At 36.3% G+C, this 13,519-nt stretch overlaps 1 protein-coding gene across 1 annotated transcript in view; it reads right to left on the bottom strand.

Moving 5' to 3' along the window:
* The window catches only part of LOC150084646 (transcriptional adapter 2-beta-like), a 356,600-nt gene that overhangs the window by 241,456 nt on the left and 101,625 nt on the right, over positions 1-13,519 (bottom strand). Inside the window, exon 8 of the mRNA XM_090376312.1 lies at positions 8,617-8,714. Within this exon, the coding sequence (XP_090232438.1) occupies positions 8,617-8,714 (98 nt within the window). The remainder of the gene's footprint in view (positions 1-8,616; positions 8,715-13,519) is intronic.

The raw sequence follows: 13,519 nt of genomic DNA, 5'->3' as shown, positions 1-13,519 counted from the left end.
ATCGATGGTTCAACTGTTGATGATACTGCTCAGGTGGCTAACAAACTAAATGAGTATTTTGCATCTACATTCACACATGAGGAGTTATGGTTTTGATTTTGTAATAACTGAGAGTGATTTTGTAATAACTGAGAGTAGTGGAGGAGAAATTGTTGAAGATAAAAATAAGAAAGGCACCTGAAGTGGATGGGATCTATCCAGTTATATTAAAGGAGGCAGCAAAGGAAGTAAGCAAACCCTTAGCCATAATCATGAGAGCGTTCTTGGATTCAGGGGAGGTACCCATGGACTAGAGATGTGCAAATGTGACCCCCAATGCACAAAGGATGAAGGATGATCAAAGGGCGACACAAGTATTATAGACCTGTTAGTTTAACTTCTGTTCCAGGAAAATTAATGGAGGCACTGGTTAAAGAAGCACTGCATGATCATCTAGACAAGACTTCAGTTATAGCTCGGACATAGCATGGTTTTGTTAAGCGGAAGTCTTGTCTGACCAATTTGATTGGATACTATGATGTGGTCACAAAACAACTGGATGCAGGGAATAACTTTCATATCGCATATTTGGATCTTAGAAATGTTTTTGATACTGTTACATATGGAAGACCAGTGCACAAATTGGAGCAGTGCGGCATTAAAGGCAAATTGCTGCTATGGATAAAGGGATAGTTGAATGGGAGAAGACAGTGGTAATCAATGCACACTGTTCTTCGTGAACTAATATTATTAGTGGAGTCCCTCAGAGTTCACTGTTGGGTTCATTGTTGTTTTCTCTATTTATAAATGACAGTGATGATGGTATATCAAGCTTAATCTCCAAGTTTGCAGACGATACAAAGGTTGGCAGGGTTATTAATGACACTAATGACAGTACACTGCTGCAACGGGATCTAGAAAATTTGAGCAAATGGGCTGAGAGGTTGCAAATGAAGTTTAACATTGACAAATGTAAAGTAAAACCCCTGCTATTCGCAGGGGTTACGTTCCTGAGGAATGCCGCGAATACCAAAAACGCAAATACTGAGTTATGGCTCCCATAGTAATAAATGGGTTCCGTTCCAAAGTATGAAATATATAAGAAAAACTAGTCTAAAATTTTGTCTATGTATGTATTATATGTACCTTCATAATATGACTATGTAGATAGTGAAATGCAAGCATATGGCATCGAAATGAAAATAAGAAACAATTTAATATTAAATGTAATATTTATTAGAAATTTCAAACAAATCTTTCAACCAGCGCCTTTGCTAGCTAAAAAACTTATCCCGCCAGTGCTATCACCAGCTTCGCTAAAGTGTTGATAAAGGAGCTTTGCCTTTTCGTGAATGATGACTGAATATGGTTAACGGAATTTTATTTTGAGTTCGGTCTTCTATCCACAGATTTAAAGCTTTTTCCATTTTTTCTAATTTAACACCACGAGTTACAGAGAAATTTTTGAAGCAATTAGCGCGTTTTCACGGACACTACGGCAGATTTTTTCTTCCGATTTCTTGATTGATCGTACCGTTGACTCATTGATTTTATAATGTTTTGCCACTGAGGAGACATTTTCACAATTAAAAATTTTATCTAATAACTCAATTTTATTTGCTAATGTCATCACCTTCTTTGATCTTTTCGTTTCCCTTGTTATTCGTAGCCATATTTTTGTATGGGTTAGAAAGAACTTGTTCAAATAAAGTCACTTTCTTCCATTAACACACTCGAAAAATCTGTTTTACACTGCAAAACGGTAGATTTATCACTTTTGTAAGCATATCAATTTATAAATTGATAAATTTATTCAATTTATAAGCATATAAATTAAAAGCAAACAATGAAACCTTCCACAACAAGCGCATAACACATTCTGAGCAAGGATTAGCGAGAAACATCCACGCTCGCGATTTTGTCACCTCTCCCCCCACCCACTGAGTGCTGTTTTGACCGGGAAAGATGATTTTAGCCACGCCCATGTTTTTTTATGGTGGAAAATGTTCACGGCGCTTTAAAATTCACATTTTTTTAGTTTAATTTTATATTAAATTAGCGACCGCGAATATGCGAAACCGGGAATACAGATACCGCGAATAGCGGGGGTTTAATGTACTACATATGGAAAGCAGTAACCCTAGAGTAAACATATCAACTTTGTGGTACTACACTGACAGTGGTAGAGAATGAAAAAGATTTGGGGGTAATTGTGCAGGCAGATATGAAATTTTCTGAGCAGTGCAGATGGTCTGCAAGAGTAGCTCACGGTGTCTTGTCAATGATATACAGGAATGTTTCTAGCAGGGATAAGGAGGTGATTGTCCCCTTGTATAAGCCAATGGTAAGGCCACATCACCATCGCCTTATACAAGGGTAATGGTGATGTGGCTTGAGTACTGTATACAGGTCTGGAGGCCTCATTTTAAGAAAGATGTAGAGCTGTTGGAAAGAGTACAGAGAAGGGCAACAAGATTAGTGAACGGAACAAAGGGTTGCTTTTACGAAGAAAAGCTTAAATTTTGCAGATTACAGTGTTTGGAGACTAGGCACCTGCGAGGTGATCTGATTGAGGTGTATAAAGCCTTGAATAGTTTCAGCATGCTCAATGCTGATGGGATTCTTCCTCTTGCTCAGAATAATCACCTGAGAGGGCATAAATTCAAATTGAGGAAAGACAGTTGTAGGACAGATGTGTGGAAGTTTGCCTTTAGCCAGTGGGTAGTTGATTGGTGGAACAGACTTCCATCTTTTGTTGTGGAAGTTGATAGCCTAAATAAATTTAAGGCTGAGCTGGACAGGTATTTGGAAAGAACGGAGGGATGAAATTGGAGGTTTTGTTTTTTGTTTTTTTTGGCTGATGCTGCATAAGCTTGCTTTCTTGCATCATATGCCTCTACTAATGCTAATTTATTGCGGTGATTGCGATTCATCCTTTCAGGGTTCTACGCGGTTTCCTCTGAATTTTTGTGTTAATCAACATGCGGCCTCAGTTCATGCTTCTCGTTCAGCAGTGTCAGAATTAGCCTTTCATGCCGTTAATGAAAAACAGTTTTTTACTTAACGAGGCCAAAATACTTAGTGTCCAATGTAATTATATGAGACTATTAATTGCAGAAACCATCGAAATTAAATTGCATGAGAATGCTGTTAGTGTTTGCCGACCATATCTAATCTCTGACTCGTGGTCCTTTACGAGCATGCACGAAGACAAATAATCCCTATTTAAGTTCCATGCTCTCCCCATTTCGTAATTTTCTATGCTGTAATCATGACATATGGTCGAAAAGCATTGTCAGCTTCAGGAAGGAAAATCACTTGCAATTTTTTTTTGTTAAATTAATTTTTTACTTGCATTAAATTGATTTTTAATTGTGTTCATTTGATTTTTAATTATTGTTAATTATTTCTTACTGTAATGTAAGATTTTCGATTTTTTTTTTTTTAATTGTTTTCGTTTTAATTTCTGGAGAGTATCATACGGAAGTGTTCTACGTATCGTATTGAGGTAAACTTCTCTTATTGTTTTACAAATATTGATATCAACGTAGAACGTATTGAGCATTATTGCTCTGGTTCATACTATCAAATTCTTTTGATGTGAAACATCATTGGGCCCCTCAACCGAGTAAATCTAATTGGTCATGAAAAATGTGACATGGAAGTGATGTCATCTGTAGCTTCTACCAGAGGCGAATTATTGTAACTTGTATTGTTGCAATGATACTTCATGCAGCTGCGATTTGTTTGTAGCCATTCAACAATCAAATGGTAATTAGAGTTTTGGCTTGGAACTTATTACTGATGTGGAACATCAATAATAAATACCAAGACTGTGTGCATATCGCAAATGAATGTGATTTCGCTAAGAATGTTTCTGATAAAACCATCTAACATACATGCTTGGCATGTGACATTTTTGAAATGAACCTTCTTTAGGTGCACCCCGGGCAGTTTTCACACAGGAATAACTTGCATTCGTGGATTAACAAAAATCGTAACGAAAATGTGACACGAAATGAAATATGTAGCAGTGACACAATGCATTCAGTACCCCTACAGCGTGGCCACAATGTAACTCCCACATGTGTCGCATTTATGTTTTAAATCGCTATATCTCAGCTTCTAGCAGTTCGATTTTAAAAATTTAAAAACCAAAATATTTCTTTCGTCATTCTCTACCGTATTTAATAAAAAATTGACAGAAAAAAAATTTATAATTCAACATGCCGAAGACTAATAGTGAGCATTGTAAGGCATATAGGGCACATATACGTGCAATTAAACCACCGAAACCACCTCCATTGGATACAGAGAAGAGTTAAAAAAAAATAACATAAATGTTACCAATATCACAAATAACAATCACAAAACACTAGAATATAAAAACAAATATTATATAAACACAAACTATTCTGGAAAAGGAACACAAAAATCACATATTACATGAAAAAATTATAACACAAATATTCAAGAAACTTTATTCTAAAAATTTCCGTATAGAATTTACTTCATTATTAATATTTGTTGTCAATCTGTTTTGCTCAATAGTTGTGTGATGATTATGAAGGAAAGATTTGACGTAACAATTTGGATCAAACTGAAGCAGTGGTTTTTCATTTAGATTTATGGTCATCATATCTGCAATGTGTTTAATTGCCAAAGATGTTCTTTTTATTGTTACAATATTAGTCATTACGCTGAAAGCTCGATCAGCTTCAGCACTGCAAATCGCAGTAGTTTCAAGGATATTTTTGACTTTTTTAATTGAAAAGGGAATTTCACTCAATTTTAAAGATAAACTTCTTCAACAAAGTTGCTAAAATCATCAATTTTTATTTCATATTTTATTAGAAAACTTAAATTTCTTATTCGTTTTTCACCCTCTTGCCATGGAAACGAAATTTCTTCAATATTTCACATTTCCAGGTAGCATATGTTTAAAATTTTTTTCAACTCCTCATAGCCAATGATATCATTATTTTCTTTCTTTAATTTAAAATTACTCTGTTGCATTAATAACTGATCCTTTAAAGAGAAAACGATGCAGTTTAATAACTTTTCACAAGGTAATTTTTTAAATGTGTTCTTACTTTCAATTTTGATTCATTCAAACTCTTTAGACTTCAACATGCTCTCAATTTTAGCTTCATAATTTCCTTCAGAATTTTTCAAATTAGCAATAGCATTGAGAATACGAATAATTAATTTATCTGCTTTAACTATAGTGATGATGTGACATTATAAAGCTTCTAAAAGGTAAGAGAGCTCCTGCAAGATGTCGATCATTTGTGCTAAATCGTTAAGAAATTCCAGATTTAAACGTCAGTTTAATAATCTCGAATATTTAACTTCTGATTCAAAATGTTTGCACAAAGTGGGATAATTCCTATAAACTGCAATTGCCATCCACAAGCTACAAGCTGTCCATTGTGGCCCGAACACACGGTGAATCTTTATAATTTCCACATCAAGTTCTAATCATCCTTAAATTGTGCGGGGGTTTTTTTGGATATTAGTGACATAATGCATACAGTTTTTTTTTTTTTTTTATTATTATTGCCTGTATGCCATTATATTTTAGAATATTTTCTTCACAGTGATGGACTTTATGTAGTTTCAAAATCTACCAACATTTCATCTTTGAAAAGTTTATTTAATATCTTTAGTTGCCCTAATTCTCCCCTCCCCTTTTGACGTAACTACTGTCACTAGTTCTTTGAATGCTGTCCAAAATGTCAGAATCACTATATAATATTCAGCTACTACGACCATGCAAACACAGACAGGTGAAATTTACTGGAAGGCATGGATCACTCACCTCTCTGAAAAACAGATGACTGCTTGTCGGAGTCAAGCGAATGAAGGGGAACCACAACACAGGTTGACCAGACGCTATTATCCATTTCGGGAATAAGCGTTAATGTTCTGAAAGCATACTGACTAGCGTGACTTCTTGGTATATGGGATAGGTAGATATTACAGACACTACTAACATTGTAATCCCTTTAAGACTTAATTAACGCTTTCTAATTGCCTAAATTGCCTAAAGGGCAGAGGTGGAACAATGCATACAAAGTTAAGTCTCTCGTAATCCATTTTTTATATACAAATTTTCTTTGTTCTACAGAAACTATTTTAAATGCAATTACAGAGGAATTCAAAAAATTTCACTATAAAGAAGTTCACTGAACAGAGATCTGACTGCAATTAAATCAAAAATTAAGCAATTTTAAACTACTGTACATAACTGGTTGAGTGTGCCCTTACAATGCTGGGCCTGGGGCTGAGGGCCCCTCGCCCCACTGCAGTTCCAGCTCTGGATACTCAATAATTGAATTCAGGATTTAATTTCAGAAATAAATGATTGTTTCAATAATGGGCTCCCAAATTTTCAAAAAAAAATAAATAATAAATAACACTGGCCTCTCGCGAGACTATGCAAGCCCATTATAGCTCACTACTGCTTACATGGAACTCCAGAAAGCCACAATCCTGAACACCTGTAGGATAGTCAGAGAGTTCCTCTGACTATTCTATAGGTGTTCAGGATAGTCAGAGAATGCTCTTCCCAGAGACTGAAGGATTCATGCTTGCCATCCAAGACCAGGTAATCAATACCAGAAACTACAGAAATACATTGCCAAGGAGCCCGGAGTGAGAGATGACCCATGTCACCGATGCCACCTGGCCTCAGAAACGATCCAACACATCACTGCGGGATGCAAGGTGATCACCCAGACTTAGTACACTCGTAGACACAACCAGGTAGCCAGGATAATACATCAGAAGCTAGCAAGGAAATACCAGTTGATCAAAGAAAGTATACCGTACTACAAGTATGAACCCTAAGCAATACTAGAGAACCCAACCCACAAGCTGTACTAGGACTGAGCTATAATAATGGACAATCCAGCACAACAGAACGGACATAACCCTTGTGGAAAAGAAGAAAAAGGCTACCTATCTGATTGATACAGCAGTGCCCAACACTGGCAACCTCCAGAAAACCCATGAGGAAAAAATCAAGTACATGAATCTAAGACAGAAGATCAAGGAGATATGGCATATGCAATATCGACCATCCCGATCATCATGTCAACCACCAGTATGGTGCCAAAGACCCTCATAACAGCCTAGCAGCAATAGGTCTTCCAGTGAAAACCTACAAGGAACTCCAGAAAGTCACAAACCTGAACACCTGTAGGATAGCCAGAGAGTTCCTCAACCAACAGTAAATTAGACATAACATTCCTGTGTACCTGGTAGCAATACCCGTCATGAGGTGGAATCCCAAATCTAGGAGACATAATATAACAGCAACAATAATAATAATAATGGCAACCTGGCACCAACCATCTCATGTAATTGGTACCAGTATCCATCAGTGGGTGGAAAAAATTCCAGGAGAAAAAAAAGTCACAATAAAGTAACAAAATAATAAATAATAATAATAAAAAAAGATTATGACAAAAGTGTTAACAACATAACGTTTTATGGTCTTTCGGGGGGAAAAAAATGTCTTCATTTACTATGCTCATGCAAAAAAAAAAAAAAAAAAAAACTCTGAAAAATCATAAAATTTGGCTTGTAGTGCAGTACTAATGTGTTCCTTTTGCTTCTTTACTTTCTTATTTATAGATGTTTAATATAGTAGCTAAGGCAGCAAAGCTGCTTCATCTCAGAAATGGCCTATATATGGCCAATCATAACACCAGCTGCAATTCTCTAGAGATGATGTCCAATTTTTTTTTTTTTTTGAGAAGTTGTAGTCAAAAAAAAAACATTTTGTGTCTTTAAAATGTTTGCCACCTTTACACATATAAGTGCAAAACGGCACAAAGCGAGCCACTGCAGTGCATATCTGAATTCAACAAGCACCCAAGCACTGTGCTGTAATGCATATTGAGTGGTCATTCTTAAGTGTGTGCTGTAAACATAAAAGTATATGAAATTAACAACTACTCAGTACCGGCACACTGATTGAAGGCTTTGCAGAAATGCTTGCCTTTTGTTTATAGAATTAGTTGCTATTTGTTCTTTGCTTGTGTTCATGCTAATTTATGTACATGAATAAAGTTTTTGTAAAATGTGAAGAATTGTCCTGACTTACAGTTTAGCACTAAAGTGTTCACTTTTAGCACTGAATTCCAAACTTTTAATTTTCAACCATTATTTACGAATTTTCGAAAAGCTGAGGATATCAAAATGTTGATTTTTTTTCAACATTGCAAAAATTACAGCACACTGAACAGGTTCTCTCAAATTTAGTGGCAACGAATGTGTTAAACTCAATGTACTCAAAATATCTCATTTTTTTCCTTCAAAGAAATTTTAATTCACAATTAACACATTATATCAAAATAATAAATACTACCACAACAAACATACATCATGTTAATATATCTAGTACTAAAGTGTTCAGTACTAAAAATATAACATCAAATATGCATCACGTTAGACATGCTACAGTATCAATAACAAACAAACATAAGCACGTTCGTTATTCTAAAATTTATTATAATGTTATCTACTAACAAGCTGAAAGTATAGTGTAACCTTTCCATAGAATGCAGATAAAAATTAAATATTTATAAAATTCATCACAAATGAAACAGTGTCTTAAATATAACATACCCATTCAAAATCATCTCTGAGTGGCATATAGCCAAGTTCTTGCTGCTCTGGAGAAGTGATGTCTAGTAACTGGAATGTTTCAACGTTTGATGATTTGTCTAAAAATAATATTTTTGCTCAGTTTCTTTAAACCAAATATGCAAACTTTAACTACTGTATGGGCACTTTTATACCAAAGTCTCTTAAGAAATTGAATTTAAACTCAGTTCAAGTGTTGCAAGAGTTTAATCGCATTTATGTTTTGTTTCCATACTAGGCCAATAATTATTCTGACTTCAATGTTAAAACACTAACAAACTGACATTTGATGCAGCTCTGAATTCCCAATACTTACATCAGGTATATCAATATGTTTAGTGAAATATCATTTTATTTAAAATTGAATGTATATGTCCTCATGAGATTCACACAAAGATTGCGTGAAAGCAAGCAGCACAGGTACTTGCACACCTAGAAAGTTCTTTAAATAAAAGTTGTGTAAAAATATATCTGAAATCTTGTAATATACCTGAAAATGTTCTGAACAGTTTTTCTTTTTATCTGAAACAAGAAGATATTTGCAAATAACAAGATATTTTCTAGGAGATATGGCATATCTTGTAGAAAATATTGTGTTGCTCTGTCAGTTAAAGATTGACGACATCACATATGGAAAGAGCAATTTGCACTGTAAAGGCAGTTTGAAAGAGTTTCCTTGCCAATCACACATGCATTTGTCACGATATGCAAACTATGTTCCCAATATCTGATAAATAACAGCCGTTAATTTAAAAGAAAAAGGTAACCATTTCAGTTTGTGAAGAAAACTGATGTGTGAATGATGGAAGGGTTTGGCCATGCAGACATAGAATATGCGAAAAATGACATACACTTCAGGTTGGGAGAGTGTTGAATAAGTGCACAGAGTGCTGCTCATGCAAAAATACCCAGGCAAATGGCATTCCAACACCAATGTCAGTAGGCAATTTGACATATGCCTAAGAAGTGGTCCTAGCAAATGAAACTAAAGGTTGGTGCAGATGGGAGCAGGCCACACTCAATGAAATCCGTGACATGAAAAAGCAGTGGCAGTGGCACCAGCTCAATGGTTAGGAATTAAACATGCAGCCATTCACCACATTATGAGAGGAAATGGTTTGCACCCATATCACTTTTTCTACATTTTTTTGCACAAACAACCTGTAGGTCACTGACCAACAGGTTGTTTCAGCTTCAGATCTGTGAGCATATCCTGTGAACTGAAGAAGCATGCTGCACACAGAATGATATTTGGAATTGCCACTATAATGCATTATTAGGCAGGCACAAATTTGTGTGTTTTTACTCCAAATTTGCTTCAACTTCGGTGCAGAATTAATGAAAGTTGATATGAGCCAGCATCAGAGACAAGATCATAGGCCCTAATCTATTCCACAATTATCTGACTGAATTTATGCCCCCTCATGTGTGTAGTCTATGCAGGAGGAAGGATTCCATCAGAATTAAGCTTACTCAATCAGATCTCCTCACAGGTGCCTAGTCTGCAGATGCTGCAATTTGCAAAACTGAAGCCTTTCCTGGTAAGAGCACCCTTTTGCTCCCTCAATCTTGTTGCTCTGTTTGGCATCCATTCCAATGGATCAACTTCTTTCTTAAAATGAGGCTTCCAGACCTGTATGCAGTATTCAAGATGAGGCCTAACCGTTGGACAATCGCCTCTCTATCCTTACTGGCAAAGTTCCTCTATATCGTTGAAAAATCCTATGTGCTGTCCTGGCAACTGTTTGCACTGCTCAGATAACTGCATATCTGATTTCACAATTACCCCCAGGTGTTTTCATTCTCCACTGCTCTGAGTGTGGTACCACATAACTGGTGCATTATTCTAGGATTGCTGCTTCCCATATGAAGTACCTTGCATTTGTCAACTGTCACTTCTCAGCCCATCAACTTAATTTGTCTACATCTTATAGCATATACCTTGATTACTGTGATTTATATAATCTGCAAACTTTAACATTAAGCCTGACATGCAAACGTTAACATTAGACATTAAGCCTGACATGCCTTCACTAAAATATATAAAAAATAACAATGGACGCAGCACTGCTGGGTCCATCCAAGAAAAGCAATGCCCATTGATAACCATTCTGTGTCATCTCCTCTCAACCATCCCTTTAATTATAGCAGCAACTTGTCCTTAATGCTGCACTGCTCCAATTTGCATAACAGTTTTTTTTTAAGGTCAAAAGCTTCATCAGTTGGTCCCACTGCACAGAATTAAAAACTATATAAGACTGCTGTAATCACCTTTACGAAAGCAGAAGTCCTTTCCATTTCCTTTGACAGTAGCTACATCTTTAAGTAAAGACCACATTGACACATTGTGATGACTGCCACTTAGTAGGTCTTTTATCTGCAGATTCTTAATGCAAGAAGGATTACTGCTCATAATCAGATCAAGAGTATTGCTTTCTCTCTAACATGCTGGTGTACCAAACAATCATCCAATAAATTCACAAAAGTCTTGGTTGAATGACCAACCCACAAGTTTCAGTCAAAGGCCCCATTATAAGACATTCTTATTCACTGACTCTTATGTCTGTATGGTTATTCTTCATACAGTAATTAGGCCTATAACACTCATACCATCATTTTTGTTTTTCCAGTGCTCATGTCACAACTGACTCAATATTGCACTGGCCACCGATGCCCACTGGATGCACTGCCTTAGATTTAATATGCATCTTAACTAAGAGCATAATCTACTCCCCTCCCCCTTCATGTCTTATCTTTCCCTTTCATACACCTGCATCAGTCTCTCTGACTGGGGCCTAAAAAAAAAGAAAACTCGGTCTCTGATATATAAAGCAGTATTCCTCCCAGTAATAACCAATAGTGTTGGTGTCCGATTTTCCAGAGCTTACACAGCCAGAAATATATCAAAAATTGACAGTATAGAGAAAATCGTATTGTTAACTATTAACAGAGCTGTTGCACAGCAAGCACCTCTGTCTTGCAAGTGTTGGCTGGTACCCTGCCATTGGATCTGGAGATCACAAAGCCAGGACTGTACTTGGGAAACAAATACCCACTGAAATGAGTATTACTCTAAACCTTGACAACCCTGAAACACAGGAAAGAAAACAGATAGTGACTACATTACAACAGTAATGGCTAGACAATTGGGACTGGACAACAAAGAGGAAACAACCACACAGTTTATCCCTAGAGTTTCACTGGTTCTTTCCAGGAATGTACACTACCTTTTTCTTGAGAGGCCACGGTTATTTCAAGGATAAATTATTTAGTCTTGGCATAGCTGATTACCACCACTGCTCCCATGGTGCCAACAAAGATTGGAGCCACGTGCCCTACAACTGCTCTCTGTATGATAACTTGAGAAACACATTCATTGGTAAACCAGCCTGTTCTCTACCCAGGATTTATGAAAATCTGTTCATTATAGAAGAAGTCTACTACAAGGCATTAATTCAATACTTGCAATCTGTATTTGAACTGCGCAGAACAACGCTGCAACAGGCCAAATAACTATGTAATAATAGCAAATTGATCCTATTCCTTACATCAGGAAACATCCCACATGTTGGCCCCATTCTCCCCATTGGTTGCTGGCAGCAAAGTGTCAACTTTCCGAGGTGCTCATGGTCACACTGGGATATACAAAATGACCCACAAGAAATTGACTTCAATTCTGAACTAGGATGTGGATGGGCTGGCTCTGCCCCTCAACCACTGCTTAAATTAAGACAATCTACCTGCTTAATACAAGCTGGAGCAACCCAGCCTCTGACTATTTTTGATAGTCAGGCTATACTGGTGAGCTAGGATGCAACTTCTTTTTTTTTTCCTAAACTAACCCAAAGGGCCCCTGTTGTGTGTGTGTGATTGGCACCTGCCGTAAGTGCGTATGAAAATGACTGAATATGAACCTGTTTTTGAATGTTTCGAGGCTACTAGAGACGGTCGTTTTCAAAGCCGCTAAGTGGATTTTTCTTATTTATTGATTTGAAATTATTGTTTTTCTAAAACTTTTGATTTAAATTTAGTAGTATAACATTATTTTGTGATTTTCTGATTAATTTGGTGTATTTATTCTTTACTCGGCCTTGTAATTGCATAAAAGTATCGGTAAAGGTTTCCACGTGTTTCAACTCCGCTAACCGTTCGTAATTTTCCCGCCTTTGTGATACGATATACCGTACTAGATAGCGTTAGTTGAACTTCGTTAGCAGTTAAATTGTACGTTTAAATAAATACATATAACGACTTAGATTACAAACGTAATATAATTAATTATATTTAACATAATTAATTATACATATAACCACTTAGGTTACGTAACATAAATAATTAGTAAAAACAAATAATTAATACATAACTTGATACGAAAGTTATATAAAGGGATTTCGCAGATAACACTCGTTACTGAAACGTAAATATTTCGTAGATAACACTCGTTACTGAAACGTAAATATTCCGTAGATAACACTCGTTACTGAAACATAAATATAGCGTTATAACTGTGTTTGGATACAAGTTTAAGATTTAATTTTGTACAGAAATTGAAATTTTATTGAAAGTAAATCTAAATCATGACTCAAACCAGAGCAGCAAAGCAAAGGGCTCAAGCCAATGGGAATGCTGTGGCCCAGGGGAGAACTGAGGGGGGCAGTTGTCCTCTGAATCACAGCCTTGTAAGATGCACTATTTGCTTGATGTTTGCGGAGCAGTCAAGTATGGGACATGATACTGCCATGGGGGATGTCTTTGTGTGTGTGCGATGCAAGGAGTGTAAGGAGATAAGGCGACAACTCAGCATTGTTATGGGCCTATATGAGAGCTTGAAGGATAGGGTGGATGCCCTCGAAATATTACAAGTGAGGGGCCCATCAAGCTCTCA

This window comes from Mastigoproctus giganteus, chromosome 6 (assembly GCF_048544385.1).
Source record: "Mastigoproctus giganteus isolate SK-2022 chromosome 6, ASM4854438v1, whole genome shotgun sequence".
NCBI lineage: Eukaryota > Metazoa > Arthropoda > Arachnida > Uropygi > Thelyphonidae > Mastigoproctus > Mastigoproctus giganteus.
The sequence above is the reverse complement of the archived record's forward strand: the minus strand, read 5'-3'. Positions and strand labels throughout refer to the sequence as shown.